Source organism: Erythrolamprus reginae, chromosome Z, assembly GCF_031021105.1.
Source record: "Erythrolamprus reginae isolate rEryReg1 chromosome Z, rEryReg1.hap1, whole genome shotgun sequence".
Classification (NCBI taxonomy): domain Eukaryota; kingdom Metazoa; phylum Chordata; class Lepidosauria; order Squamata; family Dipsadidae; genus Erythrolamprus; species Erythrolamprus reginae.
The window spans coordinates 96,502,827-96,527,406 of NC_091963.1; the positions used below are offsets into that span (position 1 = coordinate 96,502,827).

Here is a 24,580-nt window from a genome sequence, read left to right on the forward strand (position 1 = left end):
CGAGGAAGTGCACATGTGGTGGTGGGGAAGGGATGTGGACATACATGTGCACGCATGCTAACAAACCCACACACGCCCTTTCAGCACACAAACAAAAAAGGTTTGCCATCACTGCGTTAGGAGACAACTTCTATTGCTAGAAGATTTACTTCATTACTTCAAAGTTTTTGAGAGACAACGTAAGCCACAAGTCTCCTTCCCATCAGTTCAGTACTTCTGATCAAGTAAGGGGAGAAGAAACCTAGTCCTCCTCCTCTTCCTGTCTCTTAGCACCATTGACTGGAAAAATGTGTTTCTGTAGAAGGAATGGATGGGAATGCCTAAGTGTCTTCCCTTCTCCTCAAGAACCAGTGAAAAAAAGTTTTGACTTGGATATCACATTGGTTGCTACTTACAGGCTATAGTTTTTCTTATGGTGATATTTCCACTAAAATAATAGATGGAAAATACTATCAATTGAACACGTGCCTGATTCTTAAAAAAAAAAAAAGTTCCACATAGTTAATCTTACAGTTTTAATGAAATTAACTTAAAATCTCTTAACTCGATTTTGCATTCTGTCCTTTCAACTGTAGGCTAAATTTAACTTAGCTTTTTGTAATCTTCTATTCTAGATGTTGGATCCCTTAAGCAGTGCTGAAAACTCCCTATCTGGTAGTTGTCAGTCCTTGAGCCAGTCAGGAGAAAGGTATTGGCAGCAAGAACTATTGATAGGAACTCTGTATTAATTTCAACTATTCTCCATTGCTTTAAATTCTAAAGTATTAATAGTTAATTATATTGTCTATATGGTGAGGCTGAAAATATAGAGGAAATAAGATAGAACATAATAAGCATGTCCTAGTCAGACTTTTGAATTCTTATGTTTATTTTCCTACACAATAACACAATAGTTATATGTATTTCTGTAAAAATTTTAAAAAAGTAAAATGTAACAAGAACATCACACAGACAGATCACTTTGAAAGTCATGCCTTGCTAACATATAACGTTGTGTTCTTCTATTCAAAATAGCCTTTCATTCCGAAAATCCTGTATGTCCAGAGCCCAGAGCTTTCCAGATAATAGGCAAGATTTCTCAGGTGAGATGTTATCTACACTGATGGTTGCTAGCAAATAAAAAGAACTTGAGAACGTTCTGTTGTATGTTTACTGCATTTACTTTTTGCTAAACAAAAATGTCTACATGTGCAGTTGGTATGTTTCAGAGATGGTTGAAAAATTAAATCATGCCTGTATTTCTGATTCAATTTTTACTGTGACAGTTTGAATCTAATAATTAAGAATCATTTTGGTTCAGTGGTTAAGGCACTAGACTAGAAAGTAGGAAAACTTTTAAGGTTTTATTTTAAGGGAGATCTTTAAGAAAAGACTGTCCGTCCCTCCCTCCCCCGGTCAGCTCCTGGGGGACAACTACAATATTGATCCGGCCCTCAAAGAAATCCACCCCTGATATATAGTCTCCTGCTTGGGCATTGGGCTGCACTAGAATACCTCCAATGTCCCTTTCAAGTCTGTTATTGAGCTTGAGTTCAAGTTCCATCTTAGCCATGAAAGCCAGGTGGATTACTATGGGCATTGTGCCAGTCATTCCCTAAGCAGGGTTGTTATTGTGCGGAAAATAGGAGGAGGAAAGCGTGTTGGATATGTTCATCGCTTACAGCGGGCGGATGGATGGATGGATGGATGGATGAACAGACAGACAGACAGACAAACACAGAGAGAGAGAGAGATGTTAGGAAGCCTGAACTCCCTAGCACTAAGCTTCCCACTTCACCTCCCATGGACCTTTGGAGGTCTTCTTCCCATGGTGGTTAATGATTTCCCTTCCCCCCCCCCCTCTTCATACGACCTATGGCAAAATATATATATTTTAAAGGGTCTCTGTGTGGATGCATATTCGATAATGTAACATTTTTGCTTCTTTATTGTAGATCGTGAAAATCAAATCTTTGATAAAACTGAGAAAGGTGGGACCTACCCTCGGCGTTACCATGTCTCTATGCAGTACAAAGATTACAATGATGGTGGGTGTACGATCCCTTTTTAAACTTAATAATAGGATTACTACTTCACAACACTCTCTTTAAAAATTGTTTCACCAGCTGCCAGCCCCTTTTTTCCCCTCATCCTTTTTTAGATAGCTTGAAAATAGGAGGAGGAGGAGGCAGCAGGGAAAAATGTACCAATAAAACAGCTTTGTCTCTTTGTTTTACTGCAGTAAATTTACTTGGAAAAAAAAGAGTGTGACAGAGAGAGATAGAAAGAAAAGGAGGAATATATTAATTTGAGATGTGGAGCTCCTGACTGTTCCAGGGTTATAAGAGAATGAAACAATACTTTATAATCTAAAATAGTGCTTATATTCATAATTTATTGGGCAAATAAAAACAGATTCATAGATGACTCTGTAAGGAAACCCATTTTCAACAGCAAAAAGACTTTGGTTTTCCTCTCCTCCTCTCCTGCACCTGCTAATATATATGGCACATTGTTAAGATTAGCACCAGACTATTCTGCACAATCTTAAGGTAGTATTTATTTATTTATTCATTCATTCATTCATTCATTCATTCATTCAATTTTTATGCCACCCTTCTCCTTAAACTCAGGGCGGTTAGCAATAGCACTTTTTAACAGAGCCAGCCTATTGCCCCCACAATCCGAGTCCTCATTTTACCCACCTCGGAAGGATGGAAGGCTGAGTCAACCTTGAACCGGTGATGAGATCTGAACCGCTGATATACAGATCTACAGTCAGCTTCAATGGCCTGTAGTACAGCACTCTACCTGCTGCGCAACTCTGGCTCATTAGAATTGTTCTGTGTCTGTTCATTTTTATTCTTGCACAGAAAATAATTACATTTGATTTCTTTCATTGAAATTCTGAAAGTTCAATGTTTCATAGAATTTGCAAAATGTTAATCCCAACTTTGTTTTGTTGTGTTGTCTTTTGAGTGGAATATTTAGTTGGTTTTCATGCTATTCTTAACTATTCAGGCCGGAGGACATTTCCCCGCATTCGGCGACAGCAGGGCAACCTCTTCACACTGGTACCATCAAGCCGTTCCTTAAGCACCAATGGGGAGAACCTTGGTCTGACGGTGCAGTATCTAGACACCTGTGGACGTATGTGGAGTGCTGAAAGTGACAATGCACTCACTGTGCAGGAGAGAAACATCCCAACTAAATGTAAGTTGATGCTCCCAAAGACAGGAATATTTACTAATTCTTTCAAAATGGACCATAGTAAATATTTGACATTAGTGAACCATGAGGATGACCACTTGTGGGTAGGTTCCAATTTACCTTGCTGCCGGTTCGCTTCCTCCCACGCTGCACTATGTGGGTGTACATGTGAAATGTAAAAAACCAAAAAAAAAATTTAAAAACCCTTGAAAACAAAATGGCAATGCCTATGCTGTGCCGGAAACTCGCAGAAGGAAAATAAAAATAATCAGAATTTTTTTTAAAAAAATGATGGTGAGGGCCACGAACCGGCAGCATCTGATGTAATTCAATGATGTCACCAGCGGATCGCTACAGGTTCAGGCGAACCGGTCTGAACCAGGAGGGACCCACCTCTGTATTGAATGCTACGTGGCTTGCAATAATAGATGGGTTTTTTTAAAAAAAAACAGAGGGAATAAAATTCATAATAGCAGCTTCTCTACAGGTATAAAGTCTAGAAGAAAACAGAGAATTCCTCTTTTAAAATTTTATAGTGGAAATTTTGTATGATTGGAAAAGCAACATTTGTGTGAAGTGCTTTCTCTTTTGGAATAATGGATACAAAGCTTTTTATGGAAAAGCTGTATTCGTTAAAATTACCCACTTTTGTTAATTGCTGTGTGTTATGTAGACTGAGAATGGGGGGTTTATTTCAACTCATATTCCAGTGCAGGTAGGGGTTTTAAGTGACTGGGATAAAATATGTTTCCTAAATAAAACAGAAAATTTACCAAAATCCACTTTTATGCTTACAATAAAAACTTGTGCATCCCAAAACAAGATCCTCTGCGTAATTTACTCTCAGGTAAGTATTCTAATGATTGCATAAAACCAGAAAAAAAATGGTAAATGCAAATCCCTAGAATGGCCAGTACATCAGTGCAGAAACTATCAGGTGAAATTAAAATAAAATTCAGTAAGTATTCTTTAAATTCTATGCAACAGAGATAGAAAACATTGTGGCTGAATATGGCAATTTGCTGATAATTCTGGTAATAATGAAGCTTATTTCAAGATTGTCTTTAATCTTGCCATCAGATGTGGAACCCAGCAGTGGTAAGAACATTACACGTGAACTAGTTGCTGCAGGGGATTGCATGCCAAAACAATTAGACATAGGGACATGTTTTTCCCTTGTGCCATCACTGCTGAACACCTAATTCCTCCATACTGTCTTATGTCTAAGTACACGCAACACATCACATACCCATGTTGTATCACTGTGGCATTATTATGCTCTTCATCCTCTTTACTGTCTGCTCTTATTTATATCATTATTGTGGTTATTGCTCTGCTGCTTTTCATGTAGACTGAGAGCTTCTGCACCAGAGACACATTCTTTGTTGTGACGAACACAACAAATAAAGTATCCTGTCCTGTCCTGCTTTATATCCCACCATTCTCCAACCTTCTTGGGTTGGCATCCTGGCGCAAGGGAGGAAGGATGGGAGAGGAGATGGTTTTATGTGAGGGACAGGTACACGCAACCACCACCCTTGTGAGCGGGGCTGCAAGTGTCAGCACCTGTTATTTGCGTGAGAGTGCTACACCAAAACGGTGTGCGTGTGTGTGCATACCAGCCTGCCACTCATGTAGCATGGTTGCAAATATGCCACTGACCACAGGTTCAGAATTCGTGCTCTGTCCTATATCCTATCCTTGACTTAAGTCCACAGTGAAGATCAGAAATTATGTTGCTAAGCAAACCAATTATTGTGACTCATGCCCAATTTTGCAACCTTTTTTTATCACAGTTAAGCAAATCATTGTAGTTGTTAAGTGAATCCAACTTCCCCCATTGACTTTGCTTATCAGAAGGTGGCCGGAGATAGCATGACCCTGAGATACTGCAACCATCCTAAGTACATGCCAGTTGCCAAGTGTCTGAATTTCGATCACATGACCATGGGGATGCTGCAATGGTTTTAAATGTGAGGACCTGTTGTCAGTTGTTTCCCTGATGGTGTAAATTAGAACAGTTGCAAAATGAATAGAACTAAATCAAGGACAACTTGTAATCATTGTTACTATCCAGAAATTGAAACATGGAACAAGGAGCAAATACTTCATTGAAGGCTTCATAGTAAGCAGGCAATAAAGGCCAGAAGTGTTTTATTTTATGTTTCCACTGCATAAATGATTAGAATTGTATTTCTTGTCCTTCTTTCTCAAGAAAAGAAGAACAAGAAGGACATGTGAAATCTCCATGAGAAAATGCAGTCCATAATCAAGCGGGATTGCTTCCTTCTGTAGTTTTTCCCCCCTCTTTTCTCTCGTTCCTCAATCTTCATTTATTTCAGTTATTTGTCCTACAAGGCTTCAAGTTGGTTCAGATACATTTGCCATTACAAAGCAATGGAGAAAATTAAAGAATACCGAATCATTTAAAAAATTGAGTACACTTTATAAATGCCGTAAGAAGAACAAGATTAAGCCAGAATATTGAAGGATAGGGCTTCCATTCAGGCAGCATTAGTATCAAGTAGGGACTGAGTGGGAGGGGGGGGGCAAAACGGGTGCAAAGTGAACGGGAAAAAAGAGCTGAGTGCTTTTATGAGTTGGATTAACATCTTAAAGATTAGTTTGGGAGCCAATATATTTCAACATTAGAAGATTCTCCCATCTTCATATCAGGAGGAATATACAGATTTTTTGTTTTTTTTAAAAAATAATAAATTAGATTTAGTGTTATTCATACAATATGCTGTCCCTCCCTTGCTTACAGAGGTGAGGCTCCAGGTGTACAACCATATTAAGGTCATTGAATGATATATTATTGAGCAAATGAACTGAAATACTTCTCCATAATGGGTAAAGGTACCATAAGAACGGGATGACACCGTCCCTTCAGCCAATGAGGACTGAGTCTGTCAAATTGTATATCTTTGCCATTGTTCCTTAATTCTCCTTTGACTCAGTTGTCAGGCAGGTAAGGACATATGTATCCACCTCCCATGATTGAAGTATTATTCCATACCAGTCAATGAGCCTTTCATGAGTTTTTCTCTCCAGCTGATGGCCATTTCATCTGCAATCGCTGGGTCAATTGCAACAAGAGGCTTTGGCTTCTGCCGCTAACCAAGCCTCCAGCCAAGGGTCCTTTGATCCAGCAACTCCTATTGCTTTGGCCTCCAGAGTGCTGCTCTGTATTTCATGGCTATTGGTCTAGTCACTAAGCTTTGATCCAAGAACGAACTTTCAGCTCCTTAAATTAATTGTGCTTGGCGCAACTTGCGATAATTTGGTGATTGCCACATGAGCTTCATGCTCAAGTGACCAACAGCCAGAGTAGCTGCATGCTACACTACCTCTAGGCCAGGGAGAGATCTGTTGTGTTCACTGCAGACGCTTTCGGCTTGAATGGCCACCGGTCTCTGCCTTCTTGCATGGGTTTTTCCAACACAAGTCGGTTCGGCCTCTCCACTTAACTGCAGAGACATTCGAAAGGTCTCCACTTAACTGCCGAGACATTCGGAAGGTCTTTGCTTCCTTCATGTGGTAAACCTGAGCCTTCCCACCTATTAAGTGGATGTTAGTGACAGCAATGGCCATTTTGGCTGATCAAGAACATTTTATTTCTCAATTCAACATTCTCTGAAACTATGGCTATTTTGCTTGCCTGTTTTGCAGTCAGTGAGGCTGAGACCAACATAAGCAAATGTTGAGGAGGGCCAATTAGATCTGAACTTCTTAGAGGAAAAGGACTTGCCCCTGACCTGTCAGTATCATTGGGCCTTTTTCAATCGTGCCAATCTAGGGTCCATTCCCTCTGATCCGCTGGAGGACAATGCCTCTAGAGATTCATTATTTGAAGAGACCACATCTGAAGCAGAGATGATCCTGGCGCTGCATCTCTTTGTTGATGCTGACTTGTGACAATGGCATTCCCCTGCCTTTGGCCCTTGCCCAATCACCTGGATAAGTGGTACTTTAGTGTAGCTTTAGACATGGCACAACATCTCCAATTGCCTCCAGTGGATGCCCCGGTGTATTCTTTGACCCACATACCAGGCGAATCTGATAAACTGCTGGGCTGGAGGATCGGAGGACAGAGCGGGCACTCCAAAAGACCCACCAGGTGGCTCTCTGGGCAGTGAGAGAATCTACCTTCTCTTGCATGTCGCTGCAATGGCTAAGGCAGCACCACGAACGTCTTCCAATCTCTGACAGTACCATCAGGATCTCAATAAGTTACTACCTATAGTCCAGTTTTCGGCAGACGCTACTCTTCCGCCTGCTCGCTTTGCTGCCAGAGCGATGGGGGCCTCTGGTGGTGCAAAAGATGCACTGGCTGTACAGCTGGCCTGCATGCACACATCATAAGTGGCATCTAACATGTGCCCCCCTCCAGAGCCAGCTTCTCTGTGGGGAGGCCTTAGATCCCATCTTAGTTGAATCAAGGGATAAGAGGAAGGTCCTCCCTCCATACACCCTTAAGAATTTCTTAACAGACGTCCTTTCAGGTCTCAGATTAGGGACCATTTTATGGGAGGGTCAGTATGGGACCAAACAGAGACAGGGTCCAAAAAGGGCCAGCAGAGGCAAGCAATACGGAAGGCAGTTTCGATGTGCTGGGGGGGCGCCCCTTCTGACTGGCCAAGTGATTCTTCTCCAGATCCTCCCATTGGAGGTCAGCTGTCTTTCTTCACTAGTAAATGGGTGAGGGAGACCCTGTCATCTGGGCTCTCCCTAGAGTTCCTCTATTACACACGCACACACACACACCAAAGTTTTTCATTCAATGCCCTATGTCTTTCAACCCAGGCAAGCGGGTTACCATTCAGCATATGCTAGACATTCAAGCCAGCAAGGGGAGGGGTTTTATTCCATTTTGTTTGTGCTCTCCACTCGGGGAGGTTGGAGAGCGATTCTCGATTTAAAACATTGGAATCATCGCATCACCTATAAGCGATTCAAAATGCACATGCCTCAATGCATCTTAGGAGCATTCAGAAGGGGGACCTCCTCACCTTGATCGACTTCATTGAGGCTTACCTGCCTATACCAATTTGGCCTTGCCTCTGAAAATTTTTGTGATTCTGTTATGCAGGTTCCCACTATGAATATAGTGCTCATATTTTACTTCTCCTCAGCACCGAGGGTTTTCACCAAGGTGCTGGCGGCACTAATCATGCGTCTGCACTCATTATCTGTGCAGGTTCCATGTTACCTGGATGACATACTCATACAGACATCATCCAGGCATCAGGTGGTGCTAATCTGTGCCTGCCTGTCATTCAAAGGTACCCAACTGGGATCTTTTGAAGTACTCCTTTCCCTGACAGAGACCCCTTACAGCTCTTGAGAACCTAATTTTCTCCACTGCATCTGGAAGGAGAGTCCAACATGGGTATTTCTCCAATCCTATTGGTAGAGACTGAGTTAAAAATTTACATATTAATTGAGCACCGCCCCCTCTGCTCTCCCCATGAGCCAGTTTTAAAAACTCAGTCCAAGAGTAGAGACATACTGAGTTTGTTCTAAGGAACTTTAATTAAATATAAAATAAAATAAAATGAAGTAAAATAAAATTAAATAAATGTATAACCTGTTTAATCTGTTTCTTTATTTTTCAGATTTGAAGAAACGAAGTGGAACAGACGGCCGGGGTCTCTGCCCTCCGCGGGCAGCACCCCCAACGATCCTCCTCAGGGGTTTTGTATTCCCCCCGAGGGAACACCCCGCAGAGGAGCAGCAAGCCTGGGGTCCCTGACCTCCGAGGTCATACCAGGGCTGCGAGCCGAAGGTGGAGGGGCCCGCCCCTCCACTGGGAGGCTCGGAGGCGATCCGGCTCGACCGGCAGGGAAGCGCCTCACAGCTGATCAGCGTGGCGGCCGCCGCAGTTGCCGCCGAAGCCGCCAAAACTGCCGCCGAGAGCCGCGGCCGTCAGAGCGGCTGGGGAATCAGCTGTCCCTCTCCCGGAGCCGCGGAGGCAAGGAGAGGGAAAGGTCCAAACCCCCAGAGTCCGGAGGACCCTGGGGACTAGCCCGGACGCCGTGAAGGCGCGGGCGCCGCCATGTTGGGCGAGCCGATTGGGCGTCGCGTCATTAGGCGCGAAAAAGGCCCCCCCCCCAGACGGCAAAAGAGCACGAAGGGCCAGACAGCCCAGTGCGTAGGCGCGGGCCCAGCAGGGACACGGACGCCATTTTTACATGACGAAGTGAGGCTACAGTTACCGGAGGACAAACTAAGAGGTTTTGGAGGCTCATTCGGTATTGTGAGTACTATGGAAGACCGTCAGGGCAGCGATAAGCCTGAATCCCCTAGGCCACCAAAGGACAAGGCAAAGGGAAAAGGGAAGGAGAAGGCCAAGTCCTCCCATTCCCCTGCCTCCACCTCTTCCATCAAAGAGGCTGAAAAGCGCATCAAAGCGTTCAAAAAAAAGCTGGAAGCTGCCGTACAATCATCTCCAGCAGGGCTACCTCCAGCCCAGAGACAGGGATCAGACCCTATGTCACCCCCAGCCACCTTTGGGCCTATGGGGGTCCACCCTGAAGGGGACTGGTCCCCAGACAGACAGTTTTTGTCCATGCCTCAAGTCATGCCATCCCCCAGCACTTCCTGGGCCAGACCAGGGTCAACGGGGCCTTCGGGGAGGAGCTCCCAGGGACCATCTGCCACCTTTACCCCCACAGCAGCTGGATTGAGATCACAGCCGGGTGCGTGGCAGAATTTACCCCCAGATCTGCAGGACATTATAGCCAGTGCGTATTCGCAGAACATGGCTATGGGAGCGCAACAGTATGGCAGGCAGCCTCATCAAACGAAAGAATCATGGTCGGCACCGCCCCCCTCGGGTTTGGGGTCCTTGTTGGAAGAGCCAGCTCAGTTCGAGGACAGTGATCCAGAATATGGCTTCTCAGAGGATGAGACAGCGCCAGAACAGACGGCCACGGTGGGTCTGTTTAAACCAACGCTTTTTAGGACTTTGTTATATAAAGCCAAACATGTGATGAACCTTCCTGGCTCAGAGAAGGCAACAGAGGTCACTGAGACTGGCAACACTTCGACCACCCTTCTTCACGAGCCTCAGCCCGAGTCCGACCACTTTCCTGCCTCGGACATTTTTGTGAAAGGGATCAAAAGGCCCTGGCAGTATCCTGCAGTAGCCCAGGGCCCTACCAACCTAGAGAGGAAATTCTACACCTTCGACGAGGAGGTAGAGAAACTATTGGAATTTCCCCCAATCGATCAGCCTGTCGTGACGCTGGTCTCAAGCGCATTAGTACCTTCAGAGACAGGTGACAGCCTGAGACCTGAAGAGAGAAAAACGGAAACGTTACTGCGCAAGACACATCAGATATCCGGCTGGAGTTTCAGAGCGGCTGCAGCAGCGTCATTCATTAACCGGGCATCGATGTTGTGGATTCAGGAAATGCAGTCCTGCCTTGGCCCGGAGGACGGACGTCTTCGCCAGGATCTGAGTAAGCTGCGGGCGGCGACGGAATTCTCCGCAGATGCCACTCTACATGCGGCCAAGTTTTCCACCAGGAGCATGGCAGCCACGCTGTCTTCTCGCCGTCTCCTGTGGCTGCGGAACTGGCAGACGGACCTTAAATCTAAATGGCGGCTGGCATCCAGTCCCTTCCAAGGCTCAACCCTGTTCGGAGACCTGTTGGAGAAAGTCCTCGTGGAGGACAAGGACAAGAGGAAGGTCCTCCACAGGTCTAACCGACGACAGGACCGTAGATCCACGCCATACTGTAGACGTCAATCCTTTCGTTGGGATGCATCTGCCAACTCCGGCCAGAACCAGCGCTCCTTTACTCAGGGCCAATACAATCCACAGCCCTACAGGAGCGACCGCGGTTCCTTTCAGGACAGGCCAAGGGGATACCAACAGCCCAGAAGGCCATTTCGTGGCAGCAGCCAACGAGGGTTCAAACGTAACACGAAGTGACTCGGCCACCTCACAGCCCTTAGGAGGCAGACTCTAGGGATTCAGCACCACCTGGCAAGCGACCTCCTCCAACAAATGGGCTATGGCCACCGTAACACACGGGCTCAAGTTGGAGTTCGTTCAGTCACCTCCCAGTCGCTTCTTACACTGCCCAAAAATAAAAGAATCTCAGAAAAGGTTGCAGTTGCGCAAGGAGATCACGCACCTGTTAGACATCCAAGCCATAGAACAGGTCCCCCGGCAGGAGGAAGGCCAGGGATTTTATTCAATGATATTCATCGTTCCCAAGGCCTCCGGGGGCTGCAGGTTGATACCAAACCTGAAACAACTGAACCTCTTCATAAGATACCGGAGGTTCAGGATGCACTCCTTGCAGACTATTCTGGCTTCCATCCGAGCACAGGACCTTTTAACTTCCATAGATCTCAAGGAAGCATACCTGCACGTTCCCATTCATCCAGAACATCGCAGGTTTCTCCGCTTCTGCTCAGAGGGGAGGCATTACCAGTACAGGGCAATGCCATTCGGCCTCTCCTCGGCCCCACGCACCTTTACCAAACTCCTGGATGTGCTGACAGCCAACTTACGGGCGCGATCCATCAGATTGATGGCCTACCTGGACGACATCATCATATTGTCCAGGTCCCAGGCAGCGGTAAGGAGAGACCTCACCGAGACCATCCACACACTGCAACGCCACGGCTTCACCATCAATGTGGAGAAGAGCCAGCTTACGCCTACCACCAGTTTACTACACCTTGGTGCGGTTATAGACACTCAGGCGGGCACGGTAGCACTGTCGGCAGAACGACAGAACAACATACGACACTTGGTGTCCAGCATCCAACGGGGACCTGTTCCCTTATCTCTACTGTCCAAGATACTAGGCACCATGGTGTCAGCGATTGGCATCGTTCCGTGGGCCAGATATCACATCAGGACATTACAATGGTTCCTGCTTCCGGCTCAGAGAACCAAGGTGAGCCACTCCCACAGGCTAGTACACTTACCACAGCAGGTCAAGGAATCCTTAAGATGGTGGACATCTACCGCAATAGCCATCGGATCTCCATTCCAAATGCAGAACCAGATCATCCTGACCACAGACGCCAGTCTTACAGGATGGGGTGCCCACATTGGGACCCAGATGGCTCAAGGCCTGTGGAGGGCGGAGGATCTATCGCCCGTCAACATAAACTTCTTAGAACTAAGAGCAGTATTCCTAGCTCTACAGACATTTACACCTTTGGTCCAGGGAAGGCACGTGTTGGTGCTCACGGACAATGTCGCGACCAGGGCCCACTTGAACCACCAAGGGGGCACACGGTCACAACGACTCATGGAGGAGACGGACAATCTCTTCAACTGGGCCGAAAGTCATCTGCAGTCCCTGTCAGCGGAACACATTGCGGGAGTCAGCAATACGCAGGCGGATTGGCTAAGCTGGTCTACCCTAGATCCGTCAGAATGGAGACTAGAGCCGAGCATCTTCCAACAGATGATCGCCAGATTTGGGTCCCCATCAATAGACCTTTTTGCGAGCTCCATGAATGCTCAGCTGCCAAGGTTCTACACACGGTTTCCAGAGCCTGGGGCGGAGAAGGTCAATGCCCTGTTGACACCCTGGCCACCGGGCTTACTTTATGCATTCCCACCAACGAACCTGGTACAGAGAGTGGTGGAAAAGATCCTGAGGGAAAAAGCGGAGGTGCTACTGGTAGCCCCACACTGGCCCCGTCGCCCGTGGTTCTCCGATCTGGTGGCGCTGTCGGTGTCACCCCCATGGAGGATTCCGGACCAGATGATATCACTGAGCCAGGGGAGCCTACAACATCCAGATCCCCAGTGGCTTCAACTAACCGTCTGGCACTTGAGCGGCTCAGACTACGACACTTGAAACTACCTGACAAGGTCATTGATACTATGCAGGCCGCAAGGCGCCCTTCAACGTCTCGCATCTACCAAATGACGTGGGCAGCCTTTTGCGGTTTTTGCGAAAAGCAACAAGTGAACCCTAGGACGGCGTCAGTGATCACCGTTCTCGAATTTTTGCAAGCGGGACTTGAGTGTGGGTTAGCACCTAATACACTAAGACGACATGTGGCGGCCCTTTCCACCATGATACAAGTGGAGGATGTAAGGTCTTTGGCTTACCACCCTTGGGTGAAGGACTTTCTGCGGGGAGCGTCGAACCAGCATGCCCCGCCGGTTCGGAGATTTCCATCGTGGGATCTCGCACTAGTACTCCGGGCCTTGACTAAGCCACCGTTTGAACCTTTGAGATCCATATCACTACGATTATTGTCTATTAAAACAGCCTTCCTAGTCGCGATCACGTTGGCACGAAGGGTGTCGGAACTGTCCGCCTTGTCAGTAAGGCCGGACCTTTGCATCTTCCACCCGGATAGGGTGGTACTGAGACTGGACCCTTCCTTTATACCGAAGGTAAATTCAGACTTTCACAGGAAACAGGAACTGATTCTTCCTGATTTTTGCACCCACGGTACCCATCCATCAGAGTTAAGATGGCACAAGATAGACGTACGCCGTGCGGTCAAGATTTATGTGAGGCGAAAGGAATCCTTTCGGCAAACGGAGAGGCTGTTCGTCGCGTTCTCACAGGAGAAGAAGGGACTTGGAATTTCATCCACCTCGATTAGCCGTTGGATCAGAGACTGTATCGCGGAGGCATACAGGGCTCGAGAACAACCCGTGCCAGCAGGAGTGACAGCTCACTCTACAAGGAGTGCGGCCACTTCAGCAGCCTGGGTCACACAGGCGTCCATAGATGACATCTGCAGGGCTGCAACGTGGGCAGCCCCTTCAACCTTCATACGGCATTACAAGTTGGACTCCGCTGCGGCAGAAGCGGCTTTTGGGAGACGTGTTTTACAACAAGTTTGTGTTCCTCCAACGTCCCTGACAAGACCTTCTCCCTCCCATGGGCCGTAAATCTCTGGTATATCCCATGTTGGACTCTCCTTCCAGATGCAGTGGAGAAGAACCGTTGTACCTACCTGTCTTCTCAATGCACTGGAAGGAGAGTCCAAACCCACCCGGTATGCTTATGGGTGCAGGGATGCCGGAGTGGGCAGTTAGTCAGTTGTTAATTGTTATAATAAAAATTGGTTATCCTCTTTATATGGTCTTTCGTTTTTAAAACTGGCTCATGGGGAGAGCAGAGGGGGCGGTGCTCAATTAATATGTAAATTTTTAACTCAGTCTCTACCAATAGGATTGGAGAAATACCCATGTTGGACTCTCCTTCCAGTGCATTGAGAAGACCGTTCAGGTAGGTACAACGGTTCGTTGCGTCACCTTACCATTAAGGTGGCATTCCTAGTTGCAGACTTACAGTTAGGAATTTCAGGAGCTAGGAGAATTTCAGAGCTTGCTGCTCTGTCAGGGAGGGAAGATGTCTGCGTAATTCATTCAGAATGAGTAGTCCTTTGGCTGGCCCCTATGTTTGTGCCAAAAATCAATTCCTATTTTCATAGAGCCCAAGAGATGGTCTTTCCCAATTTCTGCCCCAATTCTTCTCACTCATTGGAGAGGCAGTGGCATACCCTTCATGTTAGGAAGCTCCTAAAAATAGACATGAAGCTGCGTAGACCAGAAGCGCTTTTCATCTCCTTTTAGCTCACTTCCGTGCGTCAAAACGTGTTTTCCTCCATAGTTGGGTGTTGGCTGCGTAGCACCATTGCGAGGGCCTATAAACTGCAGTCTTTGCCGCATCTGGCCAGGGTGACAGCACACTCAACCCGCAGCATGGTCCACACAAGCGTCCATTGAGGAGGTCTGTAGGGAAGCCAGTTGGGTTTCACCTACTGTGGCTTAACTTCCTGGCTCAAATCCTTCCCCGCAGGGAGGCGGAACTGATTAACTTGTTCCGCCCCAGACGCCTGATGGATCCAGAAGGTTTTCAGAGGGCGCTTGGGGTTATTCCAGATACATTCGTTCACAGTTCGGCAGAGTTTCTTGCTGAGGCCTGGAACAAGGGTGCAGTAGGGGCTCTTGACCGGATTGCGCCATTGCGACCTCTCCGTGGCACTAGACCCCATAGAGCCCCATGGTACAACGAGGAGCTCCGGGAGTTGAAGCGCCAGAAGAGACGTCTAGAGAAGCGATGGAGGAAGAGTAAGTCTGAATCCGATCGAACACTTGTAAGAGCTCATATTAAGACTTACAAAGTGGCGCTCAAGGCAGCAAGATGTGCGTATCATGCCGCTTTGATTGCATCAGCGGAATCCTGCCCAGCCGCTCTGTTTAGGGTAACCCGCTCCCTTCTTAATCAGGGGGGAGTTGGGGAGCCCTTGCAGAGCAGTGCTGAGGATTTTAACACATTTTTCGCTGATAAAATCGCTCGGATCCGGGCAGAGTCGATTGACAACAAGTCAGTCGAGGTGACTGGGGCTAAACGTCTTTGTCCATCTGTCTGGGTGGAGTTTGACTTGGTGTCACCTGATGAAGTGGACAAGGCCATTGGAGCTGTGAGTTCCGCCACCTGTTTACTGGATCCGTGTCCCTCTTGGCTGGTTTCGGCCAGTCGGGAGGTGACACGGAGCTGGGTCCAGGAGATTGTCAACGCCTCCTTGGGAGGCATTCCTTTCCGGCCCTTTATAAGGAGGCACTTGTGCACCCCCTCCTCAAGAAGCCTTCCCTGGACCCAGCCATGCTTAATAACTACCATCCAGTCTCCAACCTTCCCTTTATGGGGAAGGTTGTTGAGAAGGTGGTGGCACTTCAACTCCAGCGGTCCTTGGAAGAAGCCGATTATCTAGGTCCTCAACAGTCTGGATTCAGGCCCGGCTACAGCACGGAAACTGCTTTGGTCGCGTTGATGGGTGATCTCTGGCGGGCCTGGGACAGGGGCTTGTCCTCTGTCCTGGTGCTCCTTGACCTCTCAGCGGCTTTCGATACCATCGACCATGGTATCTTTCTGCGCCGGCTGGAGGGGTTGGGAGTGGGAGGCACTGTTCTCCAGTGGTTCTCCTCCTACCTCTCCGGTCGGTTGCAGTCGGTGTTAGTGGGGGGTCAGAGGTCGACCTCGAGGTCTCTCCCTTGTGGTGTGCCTCAGGGGTCGGTCCTCTCCCCCTGCTATTTAATATCTACATGAAACCGCTGGGCGAGATCATCCAAGGACATGGGGTGAGGTATCATCAATATGCCGATGATACCCAGTTATACATCTCCACCCATGCCCAGTCAACGAAGCAGTGGAAGTGATGTGCCGGTGCCTGGAGGCTGTTGGGGCCTGGATGGGTGTCAACAAACTCAAACTCAATCCAGACAAGACGAGTGGCTGTGGGTCTTGCCTCCCAAGGACAATTCTATCTGTCATCCATTACCCTGGGGGGGGGGGAATTATTGACCCCCTCAGAGAGGGTCCGCAACTGGGCGTCCTCCTCGATCCAAAGCTCACATTAGAGAAACACCTTTCAGCTATGGCGAGGGGGGCGTTGCCCAGGTTCGCCTGGTGCGCAGTTGCGGCCCTACTTGGACCGGGAGTCATTGCTCACAGTCACTCATGCCCTCATTACCTCGAGGCTCGACTACTGTAACGCTCTCTACATGGGGCTACCTTTGAAAAGTGTTCGGAAACTTCAGATCGTGCAGAATGCAGCTGCGAGAGCAATTATGGGCTTCTCTAAGTATGCCCATATCACTCCAACACTCTGCAGTCTACATTGGTTGCTGATCAGTTTCCGGTCACAATTCAAAGTGTTGGTTATGACCTATAAAGCCCTTGATGGCACCGGACCAGAATATCTCCAGGACCGCCTTCTGCCGCACGAATCCTAGCGACCGGTTCGGTCCCACAGAGTTGGCCTTCTCAGGGTCCCGTCGACTAAACAATGTCGTCTGGCGGGACCCAGGGGAAGAGCCTTCTCTGTGGCGGCTCCGACCCTCTGGAACCAGCTCCCCCCTAAGATTAGGATTGCCCCCACCCTCCTTGCCTTTTGCAAACTCCTTAAAACCCACCTCTGCCGTCAGGCATGGGGGAACTAAAACATCTCCCCCTTGCCCATGTTGTTTTGGTGTTAGATTGATTGTATGCGTGTTTTTTAATATTCTGGGGTTGTTTTTTATGAATTTTTAGTTTAAAATTGTAATTGATTGGTGGGTATTGGATTTGTTATTATGTATTGTTTTTACCTTGTTGTGAGCCGCCCCGAGTTTGCGGAGAGGGGCTGCATATAAATCCAATAAATCTAATCTAATCTAATCTATTCCTTTTATCTAACACTACAAATTTGTGGAGTGGTTTTGCATCCGTTGAGATGACATTTGGCTGCCGAGTGCTTCAACATGTTGTTCTGTTGCAGACTGATGCAACCGGGCAGACTTAGCCCTCCCAACTGCTTTGGTATGTCCCATTCTTGGATGTTAGCTCCACCCACTATGGAGAAGGAGCGTTGGTCCTACCAGATACACTTCTTCTCGTAGGGTGGAGCTAACTTCCAATCCCACCCAAAGTTAGTCTGGTCTGGCCTTCAGGACATCAAATTGTTATCTTCTAGTTTCGGACTGGACTTGGGAGCTGTATACCAGTCTGTCTTTCGTTCTTCTTTAAACAGAGGTAATTAAAGCTCAATGGCGAAGATATACAATTTGACAGACTCAGTCCTCATTGGCTGAAGGGACAGTGCCATCCCATTCTTGGATATTAGCTCCACCCTAAGAGAAGGGACATATCAGTTAGTACCAACATCGTTTCATGAATTAAATTACTTTGGAAATTTCTGTTGTAATAAACAATTATTTATAACTTATAAAATAATTTAACCTCAATCTGATGCTTTCCAGATTATAATAATATGGATTATTATATTATGGATTATAATTCTAATTTTTGCAGTCACTGGCTGGGGGCAGTGAACGTTGTTCTTCAGTGTATCTGGAATTCCATTTTGCAGTTGTTGTTCAGTGCACCAGATTTCAGTTAGGATAAATAAATTGCAGAATTATTTATGTGAGCATTATAAAAATAGCTTTAAATTTTATAAAGAAATATTATCAAATTTCAGTACCTTGCAAACTTTCAATTATTTCCAACAGGAAATTATTTTTTGCTCACAATTAAGATCAGAATTTTCTTCTCCACCCCCCCCCCCTGCTCCCTCCCACCCCGAGCAATCAAGAATGGCAGCTTAGCCTTAGAAGCTTCTTTAAAGGCTAATGGTAGTCATTCACAAGAGTGCCAAGATAGATCATCATTTATATGATATACCTGTTCTTTGGGGAAGTTGGAATAGAAAATTTGTGAATTGCTGATGTGACTGTGTTCCTGGGCAGTAGCAAGAAACTATTAACTGCAGCATTATTTTAAGTTATGTATTTACATGTCACAGTTTTTAGATGAGATATTATTAGACTCTTGTAATTTACATATGGGAAATATTTTATCTTTCTGACTGCTTTAGCAATTAAATGATCCGATATAAATCAGTATTTTTGATGCTAGTGTTAGGATAGAAGTATAATCAGAAAATGACTTGTATTTGACAGCTCCAAGTGCTCCCGTAAACTGGCGACGAGGGAAGCTCCTAGGACAAGGTGCCTTTGGTCGGGTATACTTGTGCTATGATGTAGATACAGGCAGAGAACTTGCAGCTAAACAGGTCCAGTTTGACCCAGACAGCCCTGAAACAAGCAAGGTATTTCCATGGCTAAACACTGATATTAAAATGCCTCTGTATTCCTCAGTTTCCACTTTTCTGATCTATAATTGGAAACTCTGCAACCCAAGGGTTCACTTTTTCATGGCACAATTGAGCCATTTACTTAGCTTTTTTAAAAATATCAATTTTTTTGTTAGAATTACCAGCTTCTTAGTTGTTCTCCTGTCTGCCTCTCTTAGCAATGGCATATAATCCTTTTATTTAGCGATGCATTGAGAGCTAGATAAAAACTGCAGTGGTGCTTAAAAGTTTGTGAACTCTTTCTGAATTTTCAATATCTCTGCATAAATATTCCTTGTGTGTCCAGTCACAAAATTCTATCTATCTATCTATCTATCTATCTATCTATCTATCTATCTATCTATCTATCTATCTATCTATCTATCTATCTGCTAAAATGCAATTTACCAGCCACCCAAGTACTAATCTAGATTAAGAAAACCTAATTAAACAAATAAATAAAAAATATGATATTTCTTCATGTATTTATTGAGGTAAATTATCCAAAGCTGCTTTTGGGGGGGGGGGGGGGGGGGGGCTCAAAATTAAAAAGTTCACAAACTTGTAAGTCCCACTGCATGGTGAATTGCACCTAATTGTTGTGTTCTAACTCCAGGCCCCAGGCCTTTTGTGGTTAGAGAAATTGGGATAAGTTAACAATTTGCTTACAAATTGCAATACAAAATGTAAAGACATTTATAAGTTTTTTTCCCTTTTAAATTTTTTATTAGTTGCAAAATATAAAATACAAAGAAAAATGAAAATAATGGGAAAGTAAATGAAGAAAAGGGGACGAGGAAAGGAAAGTTAGGAGAAAAGGGGGGAAAGCATTGATTTCCTACTCTTTTTTATTGCAGTAGAATAAGATAACACATAGCCGCAACTTTTTGTTTTTACATAGATATACTAGTCATTTCTATACCAACATATCTGTCTAATCAGCAAAAGTAAACGTTTCATTTTTTCCCCATCTCAAGAAGTGGTTTCCAAGTGGAAACAAAGTTACCGTATTTTTCAGACTAGAAGATGTACTGATGTATAAGATGCACCAAGGCTTCAAAGAGGTACAGCAAGTAAGAAAAAAAATCGTCCTCTCCAGCCCCCAGGAGCACTCTGCAAGCCTCCCAACCCCTCTCTTTTTTGCAAAAATTGGCCCATTTGGGAAGCCTGCAGAGTGCTCCTGGAGGCGGGGGAAAGGCAAAAACACCTGTTTTTTGCCCCCCCAAAAAAACAACAAACCCAGCCAATTTTTCACTCCCCCTTTTTTTTTTCAAAATGGGGTGCTCAAAAGATTTGGGAGGCCTGCAGAATCTTCTTGGGGGCCGGGGAGGACAAAAACTCCCCCCTTTCTGCAGGAAAGGACCATTTTCACCTGGTTTTTTTTTGCAAAAATGGGATGTGCAGTGAAAGCCTACAGAGTGCTCCTAGATGTTGAGGTAAGTCAAAAACAGGGTGTCCAGCAAACCTAGGAAATCAGGGGATTATCAGGGAAATTGGCGGTTCAGCAAATGTCAGGGAATTGGTGAAAAACCAGAATAAATCGGGGGAAACCAAACTATATTAAAATGTTTAAAAGTCATTGAATAATCATGTAAAAAAATGGATGTGCTACCTGACAGAGTGAAGCAAAAATGAGCCTAACTGTGGTAACAACTTGCTTCCTCAGCTACTGATATTTCTCCATGGCTTAGCCATTTGGTATTACATCATCTACGACCATGCCTTAACGAGATCACAAGTTACAGGGAAATGTCAGGAAAATATCAGGGAATTTCAAAATGCTTTCCCCCTGGACACTCTGCAAAAACACCCCTGTTTTTCACCCATTTTTTCACAGAAATGGGGGTATTTTTGCCATTCCCCCAGCAGCACTCTGCAAGCCTCTCAAACTCTTTGTGCACCCAATTTTTGCAAAAATGGGATGCGGGTGCCAGGACTTTGGGTGGCCAAAAATTTCTGTATTCAGTGTATAACATACACCAACATATACAGTAGTCCCTCGCTATACTGCGCTTCACCTACTGCGGCTTCACTTCATCGCTGGGTTTCAAGAAATATTAATGAGAAAAATCATTCACGGATCTTCGCTGGTTCGCGGGTTTCTGAGGAAGTCGATCGGCAGATTTAAACAGCCCGCCGAACTCAATCGGCAGGTTTTTCAAAAAAAAAATATCTAAAATTGTAAATACTGTATTTAAATACTGTATCTAAAATAAATACTGTGTGGGAAGGGTTTATAAACACTTAAAACAATGAAAACTTACCAAACAATTACAATATAAATACTTAAATAAGTACTATCAGTCGATAAATTCTACATCACGGATTTCACCTATCGCGGCCGGGTCTGGAACGTAACACCAGCGATAGGTGAGGGACTACTGTACACCCTATTTTTAGGTGGGTGGGTGTGTCTCATACTCCGAAAAATATGGTAGCTGTATTCTTTTCGTCAATTAAAATAGTCAATTTAGCTGTCTCTGCTACCTCCATCAGCTTTTGCAGCCAGTCATCTATTATAGGAATCAAAGTATCTTTTCATTTTTGTGCATAGAGCATTCTTGCTGCTGTCAGCATCTATAACATTAACATTTCCATTTTTTCAAGATCTTTGTACATTAAGCTTAAAAGAAAAGCTTCTAGTTTTACCTTTATGTTCACTTTAAATATTAAGATGTGATTCATACTCCAATGTTATTTTGCTTTGTCTCAGACCTACCTTGACAGTAAAAAGTTCTTTCTTTACATTTACATTTGAAATACCTACATACATTTTTGACAATTTATTCAATATTAAATATCAGTGATATTTAATTATTTTATTAAAAAATATTTTCAATTATAATTTAATGTAAATTTTAAACCCTTTCTCCATGTATTTTCCCATTATTCAAGCATTATAAATGTTGCCCATTCAATCATACAATATTTCACGCAGTCATTCTTCAAATTCAATAAGTTTATAAACATTAGTAATAATGTGTTCATCATTACCACATAGTAAAGTTTCTAATTCATTTTTTTGCAAAGGCAAATCAATAACTTTTTAAATATAATTTAAACCTTTCTTGAACTGTAAATAATGATACAATTTGTTGTAGGTTTTAATCCATGCTTTGATGGTGACTTGGCAGTCATCACAAAAATAATTGCATGATGTCTTTATTTCTTGTAGTTCTATTTTCTTCGCTTGATTTTATTCAAAACACCCTTGCTCCAAGGCTCAACGGTATAGCTATAGAGAATGTGGCACTTTTATGTCACTTTTTCTGTTAAACATCTAACCAGTATAAACATGATGTTGAGTAGTAGGATTGTGATTTATTGTATCCAGAGAAGCCAGCATCATTGTTCTACCTTTACAAGTGTGTGTGGTTATAAATCCTGATTTATTTGAGTGCAGTGAATTCTGGAGTCATATATAGAAATGGCAGTAAAACAGGAGATATTTATTAATATATAAACAGCATTTTCAATAAGGTATCAACTCAACCATTATGTTCTAAAGATTGTATTTTTTTAATTCAACTTTATTAAGTTTCAAAGAGATGTAAAATACAAAATAAAAAAAATTGAGGAGAGGAAGGGATGCAAAATTGTCCTAAAGATTTTTCTGAAGTTTAGTTTATTTCCAAAACTAATTCTAAGAATCCCTAATTTATTTAAGTACTTGGTGGTGATACTATTAATGCCTACTGTTAGTACAGTATAAACTTTCATTAGAATGCAATGTTCCTTCATTTTTAAAATGAAACATTATCTGCAGAGAAATAATTATGTCGTAAGTGAAGAAATTGTATTTTGTGAAATTGTAGGATGAGGCGGCATACAAATCTAATAAATAAATAAATAAATAATAAATATTGGTTAAAAAATCACCAATAGAAATGAATTAGCAAGGGAATAGATGAATGATGTCTTATGCCATACAGAAATTAGAATGCAAAGTTTAATGTTTCAGCAGCTACCTAAAAATGACCACTTTTGCAGTTATATTGTAGATTATCCTCTTTGGAATAGGAATTAAGGTTTATGCCAGATATGTCAGTTTATTGTCCTTTAAAAAAATAGCAATATTGCTATATTTAATTTCAGTTGTGGAGAAAGAAGATGAAGTCTGATGAGCCATCATTTATTAGATTGAAGTTGCCTAAATTTTACCTCCATTTTAAAAAGTGGTGTTTATGTGGAGGTCATTGTCCTAGGTCTTTCTCAAGGTAACCTAGTAATTCTTATGCCTGTAGGAAGTGAGTGCATTGGAATGTGAGATTCAGCTACTGAAGAACCTTCAGCACGAGCGGATTGTTCAGTATTATGGATGTTTAAGAGACCGAGCAGAAAAGACCTTGAGCATTTTCATGGAGTACATGCCAGGGGTAAGAGATCTATGGATTCTTTAGAAATAGTTTTAATCCGTCTCAGATTTCAGTTTGTTAGAGAGCCAGTTTTGTGTAATGATTAAAAGCACCTGGCCAGAAACCTAGAAACAATAAGTTCCGGTTCTGCCTTTTACTCAAAGCCAACCAGTGACTTTCGGCCAGTCATTCTCAGTTCTGAGAAAAAAAACAATAGCCAAAAATCTTGCTAAGAGCACTAGATGAACTAGGCACCAGGAAGTCACTAGGAATCAAAACTGACTTGGAAGCACTAATATATAGATGTAAATATATACATGTAGATTGTTCTGAGTTCGGGTTTTGCCCTGTGTAATATTTTGCATGTCTATGCGACGTTTCGGTGAAATCACATTCACCACCATCAGGCTGAAGTTCCAAGCTTCGTGTTGTTACAACACGAAGCTTGGAACTTCAGCCTGATGATGGTGAATGTGATTTCACCGAAACGTCGCATAAACATGCAAAATATTACACAGGGCAAAACCCGAACTCAGAACAATCTACATACATATACCCGTGAAAATTTACGAAAACAAATATATACATGTATATATATTTTCCAAATATTCCTGCTTTTCCTATGAAGGGTTCTGTCAAGGATCAACTGAAAGCCTATGGTGCACTAACCGAAAATGTTACTCGAAAATACACCCGACAGATTCTTGAAGGAGTCTGTTATCTTCACAGCAACATGATTGTACACAGAGATATTAAAGGTAAGAGATCTGCCCAAATTCACATGGGTTCATATTTTCTGTATGTTCTATTATGCTTATGTTATAGATGAGAGGAAATAAATATTGCCTATGTATTTTCAAGGTAGCATTAGTATCAGTATCTTAGTACTATTCAATAAATGAGCAAATACTATAGATTGAATTCTATAGAAAATAGATTGAATTCATGAGCATATAATTATCCCAAAAATTTATTTTCTAGTATACTTGTAAGGTCATGAATTACATTATAAAATAACTTGGTTTTGCTTATGGGGAAAATGACAACTATATAGGTGAAATTTGAAAAAATAGAATATTGTGCAAAAGTTCATTTATTTCATTAATGCAACTTAAAAAGGTGGAACGTAATATATGAGAGAGTCTCATTACACGCAAGGCAAGATAGCTCAAGCTGTGATTTGTCATAATTATGATGATTATGGGATACAGGTCATGAAAACCCCAAATCCACCATCTCTGAAAACAAGAATATTACACAAGATCAATAAAACAAGGATTGTAGATAGAATAATATCGGACCTCTGAAAAGTATAAGCATGCATATGTACTTAGTACTTGGTTTTGGGTCCCTTCTGCAGCAATTACTGCCTCAATGCAGCGTGGCATGGAAGCTATTAGCCTGTGACACTG

At 43.9% G+C, this 24,580-nt stretch overlaps 1 protein-coding gene across 3 annotated transcripts in view; it reads left to right on the forward strand.

Moving 5' to 3' along the window:
- Positions 1-24,580, forward strand: part of MAP3K3 (mitogen-activated protein kinase kinase kinase 3) — a 67,171-nt gene that overhangs the window by 28,691 nt on the left and 13,900 nt on the right. For 2 of the 3 annotated variants that reach the window (XM_070727090.1, XM_070727093.1), the window contains 7 exons: positions 615-688; positions 1,015-1,082; positions 1,935-2,027; positions 3,001-3,192; positions 18,641-18,789; positions 23,058-23,189; positions 23,797-23,926. In XM_070727090.1, the coding sequence (XP_070583191.1) occupies positions 615-688; positions 1,015-1,082; positions 1,935-2,027; positions 3,001-3,192; positions 18,641-18,789; positions 23,058-23,189; positions 23,797-23,926 (838 nt within the window). The remainder of the gene's footprint in view (positions 1-614; positions 689-1,014; positions 1,083-1,934; positions 2,028-3,000; positions 3,193-18,640; positions 18,790-23,057; positions 23,190-23,796; positions 23,927-24,580) is intronic. The other variant, XM_070727092.1, reaches the window with a different exon arrangement.